Source organism: Brassica napus, chromosome C2 (genome assembly GCF_020379485.1).
Source record: "Brassica napus cultivar Da-Ae chromosome C2, Da-Ae, whole genome shotgun sequence".
Lineage (NCBI taxonomy): Eukaryota > Viridiplantae > Streptophyta > Magnoliopsida > Brassicales > Brassicaceae > Brassica > Brassica napus.
This window is the reverse complement of record NC_063445.1, coordinates 56,557,174-56,580,772: the sequence shown is the minus strand read 5'-3', so window position 1 is coordinate 56,580,772 and position 23,599 is coordinate 56,557,174. Positions and strand designations below refer to the sequence as shown.

Genomic DNA, 23,599 nt, shown 5'->3' with positions numbered 1-23,599 from the left:
TTCAAAGCTATATATTGATTCGATAATGATGTTCTTATGGATTGATCTTCTTTTTCCAGAATCGGTGAGCTATATTATGCTGCTTTTGTCACTGTAACTACTTGTTAATGCTTTGGCTTTATACATCTCTCAAGACTTTTGTTATGTTATGATCACTCTCCTCTTGATTGCTTGCTTCACAAACATGTTTAGGGCTTCATTTTTTTTCATATTGGTCTCTTTTGGTTTGAATTGATTATATCCTTCATTTGATGCCAGTCCTCCACAAAGAAGGTAATAGTGTCCATGTGATGATCTTGACTCTGAATCCAAAAGGTGTTGACATTCATGAGACTTGAGACACTAGGTGCTTGTGTTGCTGAAATTTTAGTTTCTCTCCTAAAGCTCATATCTTTTGGATGTTCAGGTTTTGAGACGAGACAGGGTCTACCTTCTCTGTGGTAGTGTCATTGGTTGCTAAACAAGGCCACAGGGGGGAAAACATGTGTATGATATGACGTGGAGAGGAAGCAAAGTAAGCTTGGTGGAGATGAGCTTGTTGCTGAGCTGGAAAATTCATGAACAATACTACATTATCCTTACTCTTGTTCTATGGTCTAATCCTTCAACTAGTCCAGGTCTTTCGTCTATAGAACAGCTGTGGCTAATATATGACAATACTACATTATCCTTACTCTTGCTTGCTTTCGGATACTGATTAGGATCATCTAGTTTTTCTTTAATAAAAAGCAGTTAATCATCAGAAGATTCACATAGCCATGAGGGTCCAAATGCTAGAGAGAAGAGAGCATTCTCACTAAAAAAGACTCCAGAAAATTCACTACATGTGTCAACTATACAGATAGCCAGTGAAGTCAATATTACACTACATAGAGACAAATCACAAATCACTTAGAAGTTCAGTTAATGACTCATCTTGGTTGACACTTCGGGCTCCTGAAAGATGAATGGTCGCCAACTGTAAAGCTTTTGTTGCTGCTGTAATATTGGTCTGACAGTCTTCTAGGTGTGCAACTGAATTTGCGTTGAGCTTGATCAAGGGAAAATGTGTTAACCATGACCGAAGCTTGTTCAGCTAGTCTATGTGCTTCAGTAAGTCGTTGAGATATACCATCAGGTGCTGGTGGTGGTGCTGAATCATTAACATGAGGTGGTGGTGGTGGGGCCTTGTTAACAGGAGGAGGTGGTGGCAGCAGTTGTGGTGGTGAATCGCTTGCAAAGTTACAGGAAGGGTATACCTCGCCGGAGAAATCTGAGATGATCGGAGAAGACGACGAGGAAGAAACGATTCTTTCACTTTCTCTCTGCCTTCGTAACGAACTCTGTTACCGCTACTCTGTTTTATAAACAATAAAATTGTTGATGGGCTCTTTTCTTTATTGGGCCAAATAACATTTATCATACCCATTTTAAAACCCACCTTCGATGTAAGTGTCCCACAAAATACGACACGTGTAATCATCAGGTGAGCCATCTGCTTCTCTTCTCTCCTCTCTTACGGATAGTAAGCAATAAAAAAAAATAGAAGTTTCTTCCTATTTTATTAATAAAAAATTAGATTTATCATTATTCCGCTCCCAGAAAAATATCTTCGGCTCAGGAGAAAGACTGTGATCGATGGCGGAGGGTGAAGTTACGCCCCCACCTCGTAAAGTTCTCATCATATCCGCTGGTGCTAGCCACTCCGTCGCTCTCCTCTGTACGTCTCACTCCCTAGAAAATGAGTTTAGTAATAGTTCGATGTTTGATTTTGAACGTTTTGATTTTTGGTTTTGGTTTGGTAGCTGGAGAGGTTGTTTGCTCATGGGGTCGAGGAGAGGATGGACAGTTAGGTCACGGAGACGCAGAGGATCGATCTTCCCCGACGCAGCTAAGCGCCTTGGATGAACACCAAATCGTTTCCGTTACCTGTGGTGCTGACCACACCGTTGCTTATTCACAGTCACGCTTGGAGGTCTATAGTTGGGGATGGTTTGCTTCTCATCAATTATCTCTTTACTATTTTTAATATCAATTTTTGGTGGTTAGATTGTGTTTTGTGAACAGTTACTTATACACTCGTTTGTACACATGTGTTTTTGCAGGGGAGATTTTGGGAGATTAGGCCATGGGAACTCGAGTGACTTGTTTACTCCGCTCCCAATCAAAGCATTGCACGGTGTTCGTATAAAGCAGATTGCTTGTGGGGATAGTCATTGTTTGGCTGTGACAATGGATGGAGAGGTGCAGAGGTATTTTACTCTTGTTAGCTATTCTTCTTCTCCTTATGTGCAATCAACAATCGCAGTAAAATGGCTTTTTATCCATAGTTTTTTATAATGTCAATAGATTCAAGTGTAGTTTTATGTATTTTGGTTATTTTGATATATGTGTATAAAGCTGGGGGCGCAACCAGAATGGTCAACTTGGTTTAGGGAACACAGAAGATTCTCTAGTGCCTCAAAAGATACAAGCCTTTGAGGTTTGTGTCGCTAGCTATATATTCTTCTTGTGGAATCATGTTAACATCTATTTGTCATTGTAGCTTTCTGAACTTACCAAACACACTGTGATTCAGAATTGAGTCAATGTTGGGTCCATACATTTTCGCAACTTGCTCTTTTTGAAAATACGAGTAATACTAATTAAGGGTCCACATCTGGTGGAGACATTTTCAAAATATAGTAAAAGTTACCGTATGTAGGATAGGAAACTAATACATGAGGGGGTCTAAAAATAGCTATAACTTTGTGTTATTATACTATCCGCAAACACAGATGTAAGGTAGGGTCTATTGATAATAGCTCTGACCAAGTAAATTAGAAGATTTATTGATCGTAGACTGTAAGTAGGTTGGTTACTTAATCCAAAGTGTTACATCGACGCTTCAAATTCTTAATGGGTGCAGGGAATACGAATCAAAATGGTTGCAGCTGGTGCAGAACACACTGCTGCGGTTACAGAAGATGGTGATCTTTATGGATGGGGATGGGGAAGATATGGAAATTTGGGATTAGGTGACCGGAATGACCGCTTGGTTCCTGAAAGAGTTACCTCTGCTGGTGTAAGAAGCTATCAGACTCTTGCTCTATATTTATTTGAAACACCTGCTATTTGTTTACACTTGCATTTGAAATTCAGTATACATGAAATGATTCAAATATAGTTCAATGAGCCTTGCCCTTGATTATACACTGCACTATATGTTCTCCTTAATCTGAACAACAGAGCATGGATCATTGAGATCATGCACCCTCACTAATACTCACTTTCGTGGTTGTGGGAAATAAAATTGTAGGGTGAGAAGATGTCGATGGTTGCTTGTGGATGGCGACACACAATATCAGTTTCTTACTCTGGAGCATTATATACTTATGGATGGAGCAAATATGGACAACTAGGACATGGAGACTTGGAGGATCACCTTGTTCCTCACAAACTGGAAGCGCTAGGCAACAGCGTTATCTCTCAGGTTTCACCTAGGCCTCCTAAATTGCTTATATTTATTCATTAAATAGGATTAATACTTGGGTGTTTTTCTTATTCTCGCTGCATGAATTAAGTAGTAAAAGTTTCTGACAGTTATTGTTTGTTGAAGAAGACCGTCTCATTGTATATATCTCTGCTGGTTGTGTTCTTCTGGCTCAAGATCTTCGGGATCATTTTTGGTTATTTTTCAGATTTCGGGAGGTTGGAGACATACAATGGCATTGACTTCTGATGGAAAACTATATGGATGGGGTTGGAATAAGGTCAAGCTATATCATCTACACATTAATCTGAGTTTTGCTTTCAGTTGCTTTAGGCATGCGCTTGAATAGTGTTTTAAGCAACAAAATCGACTATACTTGTCAGCAAGATATGCAATCCTTATACTGCGTTGCTAAAAGTAACTCACCTTGAATAGGGCAAGCTTCTAACTTACGCTCCTTTTTAGCACGCAGTTTGGACAAGTAGGAGTGGGCAATAACTTAGATCAGTGTTCTCCTGTGCAAGTGCGATTTCCCGACGATCAGGCATGTTGCTTTGACTTAATGACCCCTACAAGATTTTAAGCAGACAGCCTTTTTCACACTCTACATAATAATCAGCTCATGTCTCAATTTTGTTGCTTTTCTTTGCTAATACACACAAATATTTTCACAGAAAGTAGTTCAGGTCTCATGTGGATGGAGACATACCTTGGCTGTGACTGAAAGAAACAATGTGTTTGCTTGGGGCAGAGGTACAAATGGACAGCTCGGTATTGGAGAATCACTTGACAGGTGAAAGTGTGATAATTTTAGTTCAGTGTAACACAAATAAGAAGATCGGCCAAAGCCATTGCTTTACAGTTGCATTCAGTACCCATCGTTGACAACGTGAAATGGATGTTTGGTTTTCTGTCTTTGTAGGAATTCTCCAAAGATCATAGAGGCACTGAGGGCCTGACTGGTTCAAACGCAGCGGTTGCGGTTGCGGTTGCGGGAGTTTGTGGACGTGGGCGGTTGCGGTTTCTAACGGTTTTAAGAGATTTGTACGACTGGTACTGCGGTTAAAAATTGATGCGTTTGCGGGTGACTTATGACTGGTTAACTACCTAATGCGGTAATAGTCAAATAATAAATTAACAATATTTACATTTAATATAATTATAAAAAATATCAAAAATCATAAAATTATATTAAATATAAAATTTATATTTAGAAATTTATAATTTTAATTTTTAAAAATTTATTGAAATTGTTTTTATTATAAAATTTTATATTATTAATTAAAATATAATAGATATATTTTAATATTTTCATAATTTCAATTTTAAAGTTTTTATTAAATATTTTTACTTTTGTATATATATTGTTTTAAAAAAAAAGAAATTTTTTTTACCCTCCCGCAACCGCCCGCAACCGCAAACGCTAGCTGGAGCCAGCTTTTGAATTTATGAGATTCAGAGCGGTTTGAAACGGTTTGAAGCGGTTTAGAGCGATTTGAGTGATTGTTGCAAACCGCCGACAACCGCTACCAACCGCAAAAGCTGCGTTTGCGGGTGGTAGCGGGAAAACCAGTCGCCCCCTGAGTGTTGATGGAGCAAGTGGACAACATATAGAATCTTCTAGTTTTGATCCATCTTCAGGTGAAAAAGGACAAAAAAAACTTACAGTTTTTAAGTATTCTTAGAGTCATATATTTTAATTTCTCCATTGGGTTGTTGCAGGGAAAAGTTGGGTGTCACCTTCAGAGAGATATGCGGTTGTTCCTGGTGAAACTGTAAGCTTCTTTCCTTCTTACTTCCTAAGAATCTCTGTCCAAATGGCACAAGTGTCGTTTTGCTGCACCTGCTGAAAATGTTAGCATCAGTAAAAGATTGAAAGGCTTATAGATGTTTTAACGATTGAATCATCAATGCTCCTGAACTTTAGGTGTATACATTTGCTTTAAAGATCAATGATGAAGCATATAAGTGTGATTTTGATATTGGTTTTTTTTTGGCAGGGACAAACTGATAGTACAAGCAAAGGCAATGGAGGTGATATCAGTGTCCCACAAACTGATGCCAAGCGTGTTCGACTTTGAGCTGAGAGAAATTTTCTTTTAATTGTTCTTTTTGGCGTGTTTGGTCTCGAAGGTTATCAATGTACTATGTCTAGTTTGAGGTTTGCTTCTTTTTTTTTGTTGCTGTTAGTTTGCCCGTTGTAACTTGTTAATGCCTATTTCCTCCTCTTGGGTTCTTTCGCCATAAGTAAGATGGATAAGCCAAATGTTATATGTTCATATTTCTCAACAAGATAACTTCTAATAGGGGAAAATCGCAATTTAAATTCTGAGAGTGTCACATTCTCGCATTTTAAATACTGAACGTTTTTTACTAGGACTTTAAATTTTGAAAGTGACATTTTTATCATAACAAATCTCCAAGTCAACTAGGAGATATGTACTGTGCATTTTGTGATGACGTGTCGATTTCTTTTTTAAATAAAAAATAAAATACACAGAAAATTCAAAAAAATATCAAAAAATCGAACAAAATTCAAAAAATATAAAATTTCAAAAAATATAAAAAATAAAATTTCAAAATTAAAAATAAAATAAATATTTTTAAAAATTAATCCAATTATAAACCAATAAGTATATATAATATAATAACTTGAATGGTGATTCTAGATTCTGGTTTTTTGGTTTTTGATTTTTTTTAGTTTTTTTGATTTATTAATACTTAACTTGTTAAATTTCCAAAATTAATCCTATTATTGGTATTATTTATTAAAATGCTATTTATTTTAGTAATTTTAAGTTTCTTTAAAAAAGAAATTAACTTATAAGTGAAGTTCTTAAACTAGTAAATAACTTTGAAATTAAATAAATAACTAATCAAACTTTAGAGAAACTAAAATATATGTTACTTATCTAAGAAGTTCCACTCATACCAAAACCTAACATATACAAATCTAAAGGCATACCTCTCTATCTCTTAATTATATTTCAAACTAACTTACAATATTTTAGTTAAGGTCAAAAACATTTTAAGTGGTCTATGACATATTTTCTAGTTTCACAAAAAATAATAAATTAAGTATTAATAAATCAAAAATTAAAAAAAAAATCAAAAACAAAAAAAAAACAGAATCTAGTATACCATTCAAGTTATTACATTATATATATTTATTGGTTTATAATTGGATTATTTTTTTTAAAAAATATTTTATTTTATTTTTAATTTTGAAATGTTATTTTTATATTTTTTGAATTTTTCAAAAAAAAAATTGATTTTTTCGAATTTTTTATATTTTTTTGTTTTTATTTTAAAAAAAAAACGACACGTCTTCACAAAATGAACAGTACATGTCACCTCGTTGATTTGGTAAACAAGTAAACCTCATTGGAGGTTTGTTATGATAAAAATGTCACTTTCAAGATTTAAAGTGCTAGTCAAAAACGTTTAGTGTTTAAAGTGCAAAAATAAGACACTTTGAAGGTTTAAAATGTGATTTTCTCCTTCTTATAGTATGTTTTTTTGTCTGACAGATCCTTTTTTATCACAGTATATTAAAACATTATCTAGCAGATGATAGTGTTCCATTGATTTTTGGGATATTTAGAAAACTAATATGAAAATGAAGGAAATTCATCGATTCTTCTGGAATATTAAATTTTATTGACTCTCTATGGTTGTTGCCTTTGATGACCACTGAAAGTACAATTTAAAAGATGACAGCTGACAATTTATAAATCAATATCAAACTAAATAAAACTTCGTTGATAAAACTATGAAATTAAGGATCTTTGCGTTCTAATTTACAATTTCGGCTAGATTTTAGCCTTCTAGGCACACTTGCCACTTACATACACACATGCATGTTTCACGTTCCATGTTCTATACACTTACGTACACACATGCATGTTATCAACAATCCGAAAGTTAAGACTATCTAATAATATTCATTTTTCGACCAAGGTCCGGAGATTAATAATATGTAATTATATCCGTTAATCCTACTTGGCTATATAATATTCTAGTGGTAATGGATCGTTGAACATTTTCTATTTGGGGTGATTCTCTTCAAAGCTAAACCACCAAATTGCTCTTTTAAGTGTTTCTCTTTATGTGTCGGGTTACTTTCTCAGTTATTCGAAATTGACATGTCACTTAGATTCGATGCCATGTTACTACCTTCTTTTGTTAGTTCCATGTCACATCTTGTAAACTTTCTGAAAGATTCTTCGTGTCTCCTCCGCGAGTTTCCATTCCCCCGTTATTTGGAAATTTATTTAAAAATGAACGTTTTACCTCTAAAATATCACCGGCATATGAATAATAATTATGATGTGTATATATATCTTGTCCAAGTTTAATATTTTCTTATTTTAACAAGATTAAAATTTCTGTCATTTATTTAATAGATAAAGCTATGTTATTTATAAAGTCTGACTAATTTATTTATTTATAATCCATATATGGTTTAACAACAAATTTAAACTAACAAACTTTTAGTAAATAACACACCGATTATAAATTCACAACATATGATAAAATGTGAATAACGCAAGATAGTACACGAAAACGAAGAAGCTTATACATTATACACATTTCACCAAATGAAATATATGAATTTTAGCCATTGTCTATTGTTTGTTTCTTTTCTTCATCATTCATCATGGTTTTGTTTAGTAAGTAGTCTTGAACGGCTTGTAAACCTTAAGGTCAAGCATTACTCCAGCCACCGAGCCAACTCCGGCGACCACCGAAATCACTAAACAACCACCGCTCAGCATTTTCAAACAAACCCACTTCATACTCCATCTCTCAACTTTCCTCTGCTTTATATACATCTCCACCGGAAAATAAACCGTCAAAGGCCAAAACCCTAACGCTCCCAAGATCCCCACGACGTCGTTAAAGAACGGCATAAGCATCGATATCACGGTGGTCAAAACCACGAAACATGACCGGAACACTGCTCTGAAAACGTTGACTTTATACGGTGCCCTAACTCCAGGGATCCTGATTTCAAATTCCTTGGAGACCAAGTCACTATCAGGAAACCTAGCCGCGGCTTGTTTATCCACAAACGCGAAGATTGGCTGAGCAAAGACTTGGTAAGCTCCTACAAGGTGGATAACAATAGCGACGTTGGCCACGTCGAGGAGCCAAAACGGGTTGTAGAAACCGAAACCGGTTAAGAGGTTTCCTGGTGCTGCGTCTCCAAAAGCAGCGTAGCCCATGCAACCACATAGCATGTAAAACGTCGTCGTGACGGCTATGCTTATTCTTGTCGCTTGCTTCATCGTTTTTGATTCTGCTGGTGGAGATCTTACAGTGTCTTGAATCTCGATTAGGACAACGGAGTATGAATAAGCAAAGGCAATATCTCCAAGTGCTTGGAAGGTTCTCCATATCTTTTGGGTTTGAGTCACTGTTCCTATGCTTATGCCAGTGAGACTTCCCTTGAATACTCCATTAGCTGAAACCAATAAGAGTTAGTTAGGAACACTCTATTTTACTTGTCTAAGAATCTTTCTGAAGTTGCTCCCTCAGTTTCAAAATTTGTTTTAAAGTTTTAAGTTTGTGTGTAAGAGAACAAAAAATGTGGTTTTATTTTTTTAAGACAAATTTTAAATAAAATTCTGTATGTAACCTCACTATTTTAAAATGTAATAAAATAGATAGAAAAAACTGCTACTAGTATAAAGGATAAAAAATTAAATAGTTTTTAATTTATGTAAAAGTGTCCAAAATGACATTTTTGTGAAACATATATTTTTATGTACCTGCGACCTGAATGATTCCGAGAGCTAAACCTATTGCAGAATATGTGAAGGACATGATGGCAGCAACTATGGAGAGCCACCAAATTTGGTCAAAGTCTTTGATCTGAGAGAGCAAGATCTCTGTAACACCAAACATGATCATGTAGGGGTTGCTAGACATGTGACAAGGGTTCTTCCCTCCGCTCTCGTGAAAGCAGTTTGATCTCTTAATCGCCCTGAAAGCTTAAACCAAATTAAAAGGGGTTTTGACTCATTATTTAGTAGCTAAGGAAACTTCTTGTTGAGAAAGTGAGACTCACATCATGCTTATAGATGCTGCAATTGTGTAACCGACTGTGATTCCAAAAAGATTCAAGAACTGAATCAGACCACAAATCTTGAACCTAAACCCACCTGTCAGAACACAGAACCAGACAGTGTAAAGCATCACAAAACATATTAAGTAAAACTAATATAAGTTTAATTAACAGTACCGAGGATTGATTGGACAGCATCCATGTAAGTGTAGTTTCTCTTTCCGGAAACAGGATCACCAGTTCTGTAGCAGTCACTGAGAAGAGTGGAAGAGAAGTAAGTGACGAAAGAGAACAAGAACATCACTGCAGGTCCAGCGATCCAACCGAGTTGGCCTATGGCCCATGCTAGAGATAGAACACCAGATCCTATCACAGCAGTTATAATATGCGCACTTGCGGTCCAAACCGTCCCTGAACACAAAAACAAAAACAAAAACAAAAACAAAACAAAAAAAATATGAACATCTCTCGTCGGGCTCTTGATGATTTCTAAACTTGAAGTTTAAGTTAACTATACCTGATCTCTTAAGCCTTCCATCATCATCAAAACATTTGAAAGCTGGCCGAGAAACATCCATCTAGGGCTTAGTAAGACATCAAAGTTGTGAGGAATTACTATTAGTTCACAATACTGTTATAACTTATAATTAACGATTTTGACGGTAAAATATACTCCCTCCGTTTTATAATGTAAGTAGTTTTGGCTAAAAGCACAAAGATTAAGAAAATTATTATGTTTTAAAAAATATTGTATATTAAATAGGTTAGATATAACTTAACCAATCAAAAACAAGTTTATTTAATTTGATTGGTTACACTATACTCAATAAATGTAAAAGTTACCTAGAAATATGAAAACTACTTACATTTTGAAACAAAAAAATTTCCCTAAAACTACTTACAATATGAAACGGAGGGAGTATATTTTAGAGAGAGTAGTTTACCTCTCTGCTTATTGAGCCTTAAGAGAATAAGCTGTAGACAAAAGCTATATATGCACAAAACTAAACTCGAAGAAACTAAATAAAAAATGGACAAAGAAATAAATGCAAAAGGCAATGGGTGGTGAGAGCAATACTGCTGCTGCATGTTGTTTGTTTTGGGTCTGGTCATCTTATATAAGCCATCATAAGTGGAGAAGAGAATCTTATTTGCTTATAAAAACAATAATTGTTATTTACAGGTAAGATAAATGAAATTTGGCCACATGAGCCTTACACATTTGTACAAATCTCTATATAATATGCGTATCACTTAGGGTATCCAGCATATCTATATATATATATATATATATAACATACATTTTAAAAACAAAACATATTCGATACTACATATCAAGTTTTTGATTCTTAAAAAAAAAAAGGTTTTTGATTCTTTGAATGAAATTATTACTCAATAAAATAGATATATTTTGAGTATACGAGTACTCGAGTATTCTTACAAGCGAGTATGTACATGTACATGAATCTCACGATGCTATAACTTTTGAGGTAAATGAATTTGTAGTACTCGAGATGTGGAAATGGAACACGGAAACTGACAAAAACTACCCATAAATTATCTTCGACATACATTATAAATGTTTCAAAAACATTGCATGTGTCGGACAATATGGATAAAAAACTTTCCGAAAGTATTGTTATTTAGTTTTATTCTCCTATCTCTCATGGTATAATAACGTGTACTCTTCTTTTCAAGTGCTTTCATTCTTTTTTTTTGGTAACAAGTGCTTTCATTCTTTTCTCATCCATAATTGCAAAGTTCATGCCACGGCTAAATAGATCAAAACATTAGTGATTCTCTTGATTCGCAAACTGGATCGAAACTTCGAATACTTCAGTTTATTCATTATATGGGATATCCTAAACTTATAATAGGTCGAGTTGATATGTAATGTCTTCGAGTTGATATAGCATTAGCTAGGAACAAGTACATACATAAACATCATAAGGAATAATATTTACCTTTTTGGCTTGGATGTACAGAATGTATGTATATATAAATATTTCAACTTGGAGATTTTTAAGAATTATTGTTTCCTCCATTCTTTAGTGAAAATACGTAAAAAAAGAGAATCGAATGCTATATAGTGTACATACATTCTTAAAAATAATGAATCGAATGCTATATTCCCACAATATACTAAAATAAATAATATAGAAATATAAATTATGCTAAGAAAATATTAGTTATATAGTATAACTAAATAAAATTTAAAATGTATTGTGTTTAGTCTGTAAAAATTAGAAAAAAATAAAGGAGATTCTAAATTTGTTTATTTCATACTATGAATTTATTTTACCTAACTCAAAAATATATTGATATATAATAACAGTTAATAATAAAGTAAAATGTATAAAACAAATCATTATATATTAATAAAATCAAATAAGAAACATAACCAATAACATTATAGATTTATACAAAATATAACACTAAAATGTAAATTGTATCTTTGAAAGTTTTACGATGGTATTTGTTATATATTTATAAAATGAAAATCTACCTGTACGGATGTACGGGTGAAAAGTCTAGTAATCATTCTTACTTCAAATGCTTCCGAGCCCTAGGCTATATTAAAAATTATTGGATATTTATATACTAGAGCGAATGCTAAGTTTAGTTTTTTGTAATTTTTTTTTAATATTATCATAGGAATGTGTTTCAAAAAAAATAATTAACATAAGGAATAGCCGAACAAGTGCTGCATCAGCACATTATAAATCTTGTTATATTGTTTTATGCTTCTCGATTTCAAACTAACATGGGCTGAAATTTCTTCGAACATGTATCGATTATAGTTGTACAAAAAACTAAAATTGATAGGGTTCATACAAAAACTAAATTATGCAATTTTCGAAGAATAGTCCTTAAGGTGAAACTTAACTTTGTACTATAGCTTATTTGAACGGATGGATCCACAACATGAACAAAAAAAAAGATCCCGTTTTGATTTCGGTAAGTTTTTTTTTATCTATTTATACTATTTGGCATGACCGCATGAAGATTAAATGTTTTGATTTCGTTAACATTTTACGTATTCGTAACCAATAATATTTCCGTTTGCTAGTTCTATCAGTTCAAGTTCCAAAAGGTTAATTGTTATTTTTAGAATTCAGGCCAAAAAAATATTGGTTTAAACAAAAAACTAAAGCGAAAATGTGTGATCATAAGAGAATCGAATTTCCATGCAATTATGCAAGTGTTATTATCTAGCATAGTATCTTTGAACACTTTCAAAAACTCCTTTTGAATACCAAGATTCTTTTTTATTAATTAACTTATTATATTCATTACATTTAAATTCTGAAAAATGGTTTATAAATCACTCTATATATAAGGGTAAACTTTACACACTCAAGTCTCTACTGTAAACAGTACAAATTACGTCAAAGCTGTCTGAAAAAAGATGGAGAAAATCAAATCAAGCCTACAGAATCTGATTGATCTTTTATTATTATTTTTGAAACTGACCTGTGCAAATAACTTTTATTACCATGACTTCAAAACCGCGGTCATTACGTATCACATCTTTATTATTATTTCTAATCTTCTAACTATTGAAAGTCTAATTCGTAATGCTAGAATGTTCATGGATTAGTTAGGTGAAAAGTAAAGTGATCTAAGAATAATTTAGCAGAGATGAAAGATAAGATTGTTTACAAGTAGATATTTTTAGCAAATATAATTCATTATGATTATTGTCTACCGTCGTATCCTACCCAACATATAACATTATGTTCTATACACGGTGTATATATCGGTGTAAAAACATAACCAACCGTATATAAAATTCAAATTTCATATCTAATCTATATTTTCACATTTTGTTATGCGAAAGTCAATTATTTCCGTTGAATTAAAAATGTATGTTTACTGTGCCGTTAAGTTTTTAGAGGACGTGTATTAAAAACACTCAATATAAATAATATTTTTAGCTTAAAAGTACCGTGGATTTAGCTGGCTTGGGTCTTTATCGGCAGAGCAGATGATAAAACAGTAATAGTATTCTATAGAAACATAATGTTACAGAAATTGTATATGTTTTCTAATTTGTTTAATATAATAATTAGTAGAACAGTATGATCATGCTATTTAAAATTATTATAAAAATTAGTATATAATATATAATATATTTATTTTTAATGAATATATATATTAATATATAAAATTAAAAAAGTTAGAAAAATAATTTATTTTATTTAATAATTTCTAAATTATGTTTATATCGAAAAATATTATTTAAAAATAAATTTTACAATTAAAATATCTATTTTTTAAATAATATTTTACATTTAAAATATAATATAATTTTGGTAACCATGTCATTTGATGAAGGTCAAAAAGGTTTAAAACCTTTGTGGTCTCTGTTTTTCTAGAAAATAGCGTGGTTAGTCCACAAATTTAGGGACTATTATGAAATTTTACTATATTAAATGACAAAAAACTAAAACGATGTCCATATACCATGGAAAAGAGTTCAATATACATTAATACAAATGTAGAATGCGTTTATAAATTTTAAAATAACACTAAAGATCATAGGCTTCAGTATATAGAACCTTTACCAAAAAATTCAATATTTTTGTAAGGGTCAGTTAACACATAGATTTTAAGAAATATTAAAAAGAATGAAAATATTGTTTCAATGCATATTTGCATCCTTCACTAACATATGATAAAGGTCAAAGAGGTTTGAAACTTTTGTAATCTCCAATTCTCTAGAAAATATCGATTTTATAGTGGTTAGTCCACCAATTTTAGGGAGTATTACGAAGTTTTACTAAATTAATTGACAAAAAAAAACTATGCCAATGTACCATGAAATAGAGTTTAATATACATTAATACAAATTTAAAATGTGTTTAAAATTTTTAAAACAACACTAAATATAATAGGCTTCAGTATATAGAACATTTACAAAAAAAATTCATTTTTTGTAGGGTTTTAACACATAGATTTTGAGAAAAATTCAAAAATATGAAAATACTGTTATAATGCATAATTGCATCTTTCACTAACATATGATGAAAGTCAAAGAAGTTTGAAACTTTTGTTGTCTCCATTTCTCTGGAAAACAACGATTTTATGGTGGTTATTCTACCAATTTAGAGAGTATTATGAAGTTTTACTAAATTTATTGAAAAAGAATTAAAAGTATGCCCATGTAGCATGAAAGAGAGTTTAATATACATTAACACAAATGTAGAGTGTGTTAGAAATTTTAAAACAACACTAAAGATCATAAGCTTCAGTATATAGAACATTTACCGAAACAAATAGATTTTGAGAAAAATTCAAAAAAATATGAAAGTTATGTTTTAATGCATAATTGCATCCTTCACTAATATATGATGAATGTCAAAGAGGTTTGAAACTTTTGTTGTTTCCGTTTCTCTAGGAAATAGCGATTTTATAAGTGTTAGTCCATCAATTTAGGGCGTATTATGAAGTTTTACTAAATTAATTGACAAAAAATTAAAATGATTCTCATGTACCATGGAAGAGAGTTTAATATATATTAATACAAATATAGAATGTGTTTAGAAATTTTGAAACAACACTATAAATCATAGGCTTCAGTATATAGAACATTTGCCGAAAAACTCAATATTTTCATAGGGGTTACACATAGATTTTTGAGAAAAAATTCAAAAATAATAAAATTATATTTTAATGCATATTTGCATCATTCACTAACATATGTAGAAGGTCAAAGAGGTTTGGAACTTTTGTTGTCTCCGTTTTTCTAGAGAATAGCGATTTTATAGTGGTTAGTCCACCAATTTGGGGAGTATTATGAAGTTTTACTAAATTAATTGACAAAAAATTAAAAGGATGTCCATGCACCATGAAATAGAGTTTAATATATATTAATATACAAATGTAAAATGTGTTTAGAAATATTAAAACAACACTAAAGATCATAGGCTTCAGTACAAAGAATATTTACCGAAAAATTCAATATTTTCGTAGGGGATTAACACATAGATTTTGAGAAAAATTCAAAAATATGAAAATAATGTTTTAAAGCATATTTTCATCATTCATTAAGATATGATGAGTTCAAAGAGGTTTAGAACATTTGGTGTCTCCATTTTCCCAGATAATAGCGATTTTATAGTGGTTATTCCATCAATTTAGGGAGTATTATAAAGTTTTACTAAATTAATTGACAAAAAATTAAAAAGATGTCCATATACCATGAAAGAGATTTTAATATACATTAGGACAAATGTAGTATGTGTTTAGAAAATTTAAAACAACACTAAAGATCATAGGGATCATTATATAGGGCATTTACCGAAAACTTCAATATTTCGTTGGGGTTAACACATATATTTTGGGAAAAATTCAAAAATATGAAAATAATGTTTTAATGCATAGTTGCATCCTTCACTAACATATGATGAAGGTCAAAGAGGTTTGGAACTTTTGTTGTTTTCATTTCTCTAGAAAACAACGATTTTAAAGTGGTTACTCAACCAATTTAGGGAGTATTATGAAGTTTTACAAAATTAATTGACAAAAAAAAATGATGCACATTTACCATGGAAGAGAATTTAATATACATTAATACAAATGTAGAATGTGTTTAGAAATTTTAAAACAACACTAAAGATCATAGACTTCGGTATATAGAACATTTACCGAAAAACTCAATATTTTTATATGAGTTAACAAATAGATTTTGAGAAGAATTCAAAAATATGAAAAAATGTTTTAATGCATTGTTGCATCATTCACTAATATATGATAAACTCCAAAGAGGTTTAGAACTTTTGTTGTCTCCGTTTCTTTAGAAAATAATACTTTTATAGTAGTTAGTCCACCAATTTAAGGAGTATTATGAAGTTTTACTAAATTAATTGACGAAAATTAAAACGATGTCCATATATAATGAAAGAGAGTTTAATATACATTATTACAAATGTAGAATGTGTTTAGAATTTTTAAAAGAACACTAAAGATCATAGACTTCAATATATGAAGCATTTACCGAAAAAATTTAATAATTTCGTAAGGGTTGTTAACACATATATTTTGAGAAAAATTCAAAAATATGACAATTCTGTTTTAATGCATAGTTGCATCTCACAATTTAGGGAGTATTATGAGTTTTTACTAAATTAATTGACAAAAATTTAAACCATATCCATGTACCATGAAAGAGAGTTTAGTATACATAATACAAATGTAGAATGTGTTCAGAAATTTTAAAACAACACTAAAGATCATAGGCTTCAGTATATAGACTATAGAGTATTTTAACAAAAAAATCAATATTTTTGTTGGGGGTTAACACATAGATTTTGAGCAAATTTCAGAAATATGAAAATAATGTTTTAATGCATTGTTGCATTTTTCACTAATATATGATGAATGTCAAAGAGGTTTGGAACTTTTGTTGTCTTTGTTTCTTTAAAAAATAGCCATTTTATAGTGGTTAGTCTACTAATTTAGAGAGTATTATGAAATTTTACTAAATTAATTGACAAAAAATTAAAATGATGCTCATGTACCGTGAAAGAGAATTTAATATACATTAATACAAATAGATGAGGTGGAATCAGGGTCCCGATACGATCTCAGGATCTAAGAGAAAACCCCTAGGTTCTTACACGACCTCATGGTCCAATTACGATTTCAAGAACCTCCGGATTCCCATATGGCCTAACCACTATCCATATGGTCCATACAGCCCCCCGGACTCCAATACTATTTTAAATGTGAAATACTATTTAAAAAAAATGTTATTGTAAATTTATTTAGAAATCAAAATTTTAATTTTGTGGATATAAAAATAATTTTATGATATTATTAAATAAAATAAATTAATTAATTATATATTTTCTTTAATTTTATAAATTATAAACGTAAATGCTTTTCTAAAAGTTTCATATGAGAGCATTGATCAGAAAGCATTTGGAGAACATTAGCATTTAATAAATGCATTTCTAAATGTTTTTCTAACAAATGTTCATTGGATAATGTAGAGCTTAGTATTAGTAATAATGCTAATGCTGATGTACATCTTTAGTTGGTAGAGGAGTGAGTTTTCAGGGGTTAAGGAACACCGCAACGTGCAATTTCTTATTAGTTTGGTTCGGTCATTTTTTTTATTGTTTAAGGTATAATTTTTTTATGAACCAAATCGGACTGAACTTCCATTTGAACTAACCAAAATTTTGGTTCAATTCAGTTCAAAATTCCATGCCTAATCTATTCGGATTCAGATCGAATATTTTTAGTTCGCATTTCAGTTCTTATGCTCAGACTAGGTTCACTAATAATACTTTAGGTTTATATATATATATATAACAATCATTTATTTTCGGATTCGAACCCACTGGAATATCTTTGTATACAATGCTAAGGTGTTATAAAATTTCATATCAACAAGACTTATATATTGAATCATCCAATAAATTTTATTAATCACTCTAATTAACACAAAAATATAAAAAAAATTCAGACCCACAAACAATCTTCACGAAAGTTGAGATTGAGCTTGGTTAGAATCAATAACAGATATTGTATTCAAAGAGATCCCAAGAGGATCACCACCTTCCTCTTCAAAAACCACCAATAGATTTCCAGATGGTTTCAGAAACGCCCTTGGAATATGATATCTGCATCAATCAAATTAAAATTATACCCCCCAAGTAAAATGTTGTCGTAGTTCATAATGCGTAGTTAATGGACATGTGTGTCACTTACATAGATTGAGAAGGATGACCAGAAGGTGTGAGAAAGGAAACCCAATAACGACCAATGCTTTGACCATTCACCCATACTTCCCCTTTACCCATACTCCCCATATTAAGCCCCACCGGCCCATCTCCGTTCGGCTCGTCAAACATCGTCTGCATATAAATGAAAGTGCAAATGAGGCTAGAGTAAAATGTAGAAAGTAATATACACATTGTATAACCCATACACGTATTGATATATTAATATGAGATTTTAGTTTTATTTACAAATAATCAGATATATAGATAATAGAGGCATACCTTGTACCAAGCAAGAGGGCAATTCTTAATGAGTCCAGCGTCATTGGTACTCCGCTTTACGCTCTTTAGATTCGCCCATTGATGTAACCTAACTTTATCCCCAAGCAAACCCACCTTCACAAGACATACATGTTAGGTTATTTTACTTATTTATCAACACAACAAATTCATGACCTCAGACGTTTTCATATTACCAAGTGACCCCATTGATATCCACTCAAATCGATGGCATTTGTCTCACCACAGCTAATTTGAGCTTTGGTTAGTCCATAAGATTTCCTCTCCATGTAAGCCCCAGAGTCCTTTTATTCATAGGATGAGAAAAAACGTGTCATGGTTCTAATCTGTGTAATACAAGAAACTATTAAACCGGGGTTTGGTTTAATCAAATACCGTACCGGTAAACCGACCATGCCGCTAAGGATTGAAATGTTGTTTTGTCCGTTGATTAAGCTAACTGGAACTTGGAGTTTAACCACCGTGATGTTTCTGCTTCCATGCCCAGAACCTGCAAGAACACACTTCCACTATATTTGAAAATTGAACACATTCGTAACCAAAATAGTAATGTTCTAAAAAATGCGGCGAATCGGTCAAAACAAAACGATTTTTCTAAAATAATCTCTTATAATTGTGTACCTGCTAGTGCATTATTGACGAACACGTGAACCACATGTCCTAATGACTCAATGTAGAGAGACGGGTTCGCGCAAGGTGAACTCGACTCAAACCTTAAATTCATCGAGCCAATATTGTTTTAGTGGTGAGAAATAAACATTAGAAATATGACGAGAAACATGTCTAATATATTACCTTAAAGTGTACCAAAGATAATCAGTTCTGTCCTTTGTCAAGTTGGTATGTTCCAACAAAGCATTAGTCTTCAAAGGTGTGTCTGAAAATGTTGGGATTGATTCTCTAAACACTTCCCATTTGTCTGGAACATTGAACACCTGAACTGGTGTTGTAACTCTCATATTCTTCGCCACATTCACCTTTGCTGTTTCGTAGATTAGGGTTTTGCAATCCTGAAGAATACCAATTGACTTGGGAAGCAAGCTATACGCATTGTTTCTGAACTGCATTTGAATGGCTTTTCTCGCGTCGTTGTTCACCAGAAACGCAACGCATCCACTGTTCTCATCTTCAAAGACATAAGCTTGCTGCATTGGTCCCAAGGAGAGAACCGTTTGCTTCCCATGAAGCAGAGGATTTGCTGAGGATTTAATAGCAGCGTGAAGCTCCTTCAAGTGACCGTACTTTGGTTGTCTTAAAAGACCTTTAAACACAAAACAAGATCAGAATCAGGTTTGTTAGTTATCTTTCCAAATAATGACTGATGCTAAGAACCGGATTAAAGAGCTTTAGATCGAACCGTATTCATCAAGAGGAGCTTGATCATAATATCCTGTAATGAAATATGAAGATGATGTCCTTCCAAAGTTTGTTCCACCATGGTACTGTATAAATTTATGGTTGATGATTAGTTCCTAATGCGTATAGACAGGGACGTGCTAGGCACAGTCCAGTGAAACATTGTTTTCATCCTTAAAATTTTAAGAGATATTATACATAGATATATGCCTCTGAATAATTATTTTTTTTTAATTCCTTATAAAAATTATTTCTAAATATTTATGGCCTCTAAATTTTGAAGACCGCTAATGTTTAAAGAAGAAATATCGAATCTTAGTTACCATGTAGTAGTTAATGTAGCTTCCGTTTTTCGCAATGAAAAGAGCTGCATGGAAAGCTATATCCTCAGCAGATCTAATATAAGGTTCTCCTCCATAAAATTGATAGCTGTTTTTATCAAACATAGTTAATTAACTTCTTGGACAAGAAAAGGAAAATTCAAAATAGACAATAAAGTAAACCCTTACAAAGATGTCCAATCTTCAGTCCACATTTTGGGTTTATTAGGTGAGTTTGGTCCTGGAAATGTCTCGCCGCATCTCATTCCATTGCACGTATTGATCTACAAATTAAATCCTCGAATATTTAAGAGGAAAGAAACATTGATCTTAGATAAGTAACCGGTAGGGTACGGTACGAACCACTGGATCAGGAGCATCGGGCTGCTTGCACATTATCCATGGCACTCCGGTCTGAAGCCCTACTGCCATTTGAGCTGCCCACTTGACGTACGATGCTCCTTTCTCATGAAAACCTGCCTCCACGTTTCCGTACTCGTTCTCTATCTATATTATTAAAATCACACGAACTCAAACAAACACATTCACATCATAATTAGAAGCTAACCGGTCCGGTTTGACTAAACCGTAAGAACTTAATGTTACTATTCTACTATCAGCTATACTAAATAAACCCTAAAATGAAAAGTGTTGCCCCAGCTCATAACACTGGTTTCAAAGTCAATGATCATGATTGGGGTTGGTATGGTTAAGCACTGGTTCGGTTTAGTTAGTTAATCCTACTTTTTTGGTTTTGGGTTGGTTCCCTGACATTGGTTTCAGTCTTTCAGATGAACAATAATGAAGTTAATTTACCTGGGAAAGAATGATTGGACCTCCTTGAGACGCATATAAGCCCTCTGATTTCATCAAATTTACGATCTTACTGGTGAATCTTTGCATGTGGAACTTGAATGGCTCGTTATCGGTTCGGTATACCATACCGGGTACATCCCGTAACCAAAATGGCAATCCTCTGGTTAACCAAAGCGGTTGTCAAAATTATTCAACAAAATTTTCAATGTACAATAAAATATTATTTTTTGAGTTTATGAGTAGTATACCCATAATTCCATTCAGCTTCGACGAAGGGTCCAATACGTAGGCAGACATAGAGACCTTGTGATCTAATTTCTTTAATAAACTTCACCAAATCGTTTCTTCCACTAAAATCAAACTGCAAATGTTCATTTTAAGTTTATATCTTAAAGTTTAGTACAAAAAAAAATATCTTAAATTATTTTAGCAGAAAAAAACTAAATGTCATTCTGTTATATAAAAGTAACAAATTATAAATTTCACAGAGATAAATTAGTAAATGGACCAACCTGTCCGAGCTTAGGCTCATGGAGGTTCCAAAAAACGTACGTTTGGATCACATCGATGCCTCCTTCCTTTGTCTTCTTTATCAGAGACGGCCACATCTGCATAAACAAACACAATCATATATTTATTAAATTATTTTAAAGTTACAGTAAATCATTCAAATAATTGAAACATTAATGCATTTCGCAACAAGAATAAGACTGGTTGTCTTTGGATCCCCATTGATTAGAAATTTTAATGACATAAGAAGATTTGTTCACGTGATTGTGTTAAAGTTGTCAAAGGCCTAATGATAATAAGGCTAAGAAACAATGATCATCACATGTCACTTAGGTAAACGATTGTTTTTGTAGGCTAACAACAAAAAAAAATATTGTTATGTATTATTGTTTCACACATTTTGATCTTTTACTTAGTCTATTCATTTATTCAATCAATTTTATTTTTACTTATCAACCATGAGAAGACCATTAAGGAAGCACAGAGAACGAATATATGCTAATTAGTTTAGGATTGTAAATGAATTGATTCGCAACTTCTATCGATTATTTTAGTATATGATAATTTTTAGAAGTACAAAAAAAAAGTCCAAGAAGTAGACAATGACAACATATTAGGAGGAGCCTATAAAAAGAACAGAAACTGTGTCGTTTTGAGACCCGTGACTTTCATTTTCAGTAAAGTCAAAGAGTCAAAGATGTCGTGTTAGATGGAAATCTCTGTCTTAATCTTGATAGTGAAGCTTAATAGATATACCTTGTGAACCATACAATAAAATAATTTACAAATAATACTTGATAGATCAATTTCGCTTCACTACGTAATGCATGTCTTTTTCGATTTTAATGTATTATTTATGTATATAACTTTTCATAAAAATTTCAAAACTAATTATCACGTACACGGCATAAACTTCTGACTAGTGTTATTCCTACCTACTGATTTCGTACTTAATTACATTTTCAATCATCAAACAAAATTACCAAAAATTAAATACATCTTAATTTCCTAGAAAAGGTTTTAAGTAAAAAAGAGTTTCTCACGCAAGACGGTACATAAAATGCGAAAACACCTTAAGCAACTATAACTAATTATTTATAAAATAGTCTAGTTACATAAAGTATCATTTGATATATTCCAAAATTCATTTTTCAAGCAACCTCGCATCTAATTTGTGATATCCAAAATTAATACACTGGATTTATTTTGTCATATATATCAGAATTTTGTCATATTACATCAGTATGACACAAGTTCTGGTCCAACCATGTTTTTACAACCTACCATTATTGTTTACACTTGCCAAAATGTGATAGACATATACACATTATCACCCCCCCCCCCCCCCCCCCCTTTTTTTTTTTGAATTACCAAGATGTTCTGGCCGAAGCCGTAATCCTCTTAAATATAAAACCATAGCATGCACATCAATTTGTCCAAACACTCATTTAAACTAAGGACCTCTGGCACAATAGTTAGGGCATGAGCTAATGACCACATTATCTTATATTATACATATAAAATGAAGAACATTTACCTCGGGTGTGCTGCGAGGATAATGAATGGAACCGGAGAAGAGAAGTTTCCTCTGTCCATCGATAATCAAAGACCGTCCGTCATACGTTACTCCCTTCTCCGCCGTATCACCGCCGGCGGAAGCTGTGGAGAGAACAACAACCATCGCCACAAGAATCCAACACGATGCGACCCGACCGGACATCATCTTCTTTCTTTTCTTCCTCTTTGATGTTTAATTTCTATTACAGATTACTGTTCGAACATGTGTGTTTATATATACACACGCATCAAACACGTGGGCGTACGTATTAACGCATTACATAAGTCTAAAACAGCTACGGATTGACTAAAATGTCCTTCTGATAAGGATTCCATTCATTTTTAGTATGGTCTTTTTTTCTTTTGTCAAGGATGGTAACATATCAACCAAAGTAGTTAGTATCAACTATTAGGATAAGTACTATGTCGAGTCTCGACAGGTATTTATTATCTGGAAGATATTGAGTATCTAGGATAACTTCGTATA

At 32.5% G+C, this 23,599-nt stretch overlaps 3 protein-coding genes across 4 annotated transcripts; 1 reads left to right on the top strand and 2 right to left on the bottom strand.

Moving 5' to 3' along the window:
* Positions 1–1,495: 1,495 nt before the first annotated feature.
* Positions 1,496–5,757, top strand: LOC125581586 (ultraviolet-B receptor UVR8). The gene is made up of 13 exons (XM_048747280.1): positions 1,496–1,699; positions 1,785–1,971; positions 2,085–2,231; positions 2,380–2,461; positions 2,888–3,043; positions 3,278–3,451; positions 3,660–3,731; positions 3,924–3,995; positions 4,126–4,244; positions 4,374–4,403; positions 5,037–5,092; positions 5,174–5,226; positions 5,452–5,757. The coding sequence occupies exons 1-13, from the start codon at positions 1,618–1,620 to the stop codon at positions 5,530–5,532; spliced, it is 1,311 nt and encodes a 436-aa protein (XP_048603237.1). The 5' UTR covers positions 1,496–1,617; the 3' UTR covers positions 5,533–5,757.
* A 2,257-nt stretch (positions 5,758–8,014) lies between these two features.
* Positions 8,015–10,611, bottom strand: LOC106405100 (amino acid permease 4). 2 transcript variants are annotated; one of them, XM_048747278.1, is made up of 6 exons: positions 10,466–10,611; positions 10,039–10,105; positions 9,699–9,932; positions 9,525–9,618; positions 9,226–9,440; positions 8,015–8,918 (listed from the first exon to the last, which is right to left on the bottom strand). In XM_048747278.1, exons 2-6 carry the CDS (start codon positions 10,097–10,099, stop codon positions 8,122–8,124), a joined length of 1,401 nt encoding a protein of 466 aa, XP_048603235.1. In that variant the 5' UTR covers positions 10,100–10,105; positions 10,466–10,611; the 3' UTR covers positions 8,015–8,121. The 2 variants fall into 2 exon arrangements, with proteins under 2 accessions (XP_048603235.1, XP_048603236.1); XM_048747279.1 differs by having other exon boundaries at positions 10,039–10,099; positions 10,466–10,605.
* Positions 10,612–17,932: 7,321 nt separating this feature from the next.
* LOC125581585 (beta-galactosidase 6-like) lies at positions 17,933–23,496 on the bottom strand. Its single transcript, XM_048747276.1, has 15 exons — positions 23,093–23,496; positions 21,558–21,653; positions 21,294–21,406; positions 21,046–21,205; positions 20,593–20,736; positions 20,419–20,513; positions 20,233–20,338; positions 19,911–19,995; positions 19,349–19,814; positions 19,175–19,266; positions 18,934–19,043; positions 18,730–18,837; positions 18,536–18,649; positions 18,243–18,388; positions 17,933–18,154 (listed from the first exon to the last, which is right to left on the bottom strand). The coding sequence occupies exons 1-15, from the start codon at positions 23,276–23,278 to the stop codon at positions 18,013–18,015; spliced, it is 2,163 nt and encodes a 720-aa protein (XP_048603233.1). The 5' UTR covers positions 23,279–23,496; the 3' UTR covers positions 17,933–18,012.
* Between the last annotated feature and the right edge of the window lie 103 nt (positions 23,497–23,599).

Coding starts and splice junctions, on each gene's coding strand:
- LOC106405100 (XM_048747278.1), bottom strand. CDS start 10,099: ATGGATGTTTCTCGGCCAGCTTTCAAATGTTTTGATGATGATGGAAGG. Junction 9,933..10,038: donor TGGAAGGCTTAAGAGATCAG/GTATAGTTAACT, acceptor TTTTGTGTTCAG/GGACGGTTTGGACCGCAAGT. Junction 8,919..9,225: donor CGGAATCATTCAGGTCGCAG/GTACATAAAAAT, acceptor TATTGGTTTCAG/CTAATGGAGTATTCAAGGGA.
- LOC125581586 (XM_048747280.1), top strand. CDS start 1,618: ATGGCGGAGGGTGAAGTTACGCCCCCACCTCGTAAAGTTCTCATCATA. Junction 1,700..1,784: donor CCACTCCGTCGCTCTCCTCT/GTACGTCTCACT, acceptor TTGGTTTGGTAG/CTGGAGAGGTTGTTTGCTCA. Junction 4,245..4,373: donor ATTGGAGAATCACTTGACAG/GTGAAAGTGTGA, acceptor CTGTCTTTGTAG/GAATTCTCCAAAGATCATAG.
- LOC125581585 (XM_048747276.1), bottom strand. CDS start 23,278: ATGATGTCCGGTCGGGTCGCATCGTGTTGGATTCTTGTGGCGATGGTT. Junction 19,267..19,348: donor TATCTTTGGTACACTTTAAG/GTAATATATTAG, acceptor GATGAATTTAAG/GTTTGAGTCGAGTTCACCTT. Junction 19,044..19,174: donor CGTCAATAATGCACTAGCAG/GTACACAATTAT, acceptor GTGTTCTTGCAG/GTTCTGGGCATGGAAGCAGA.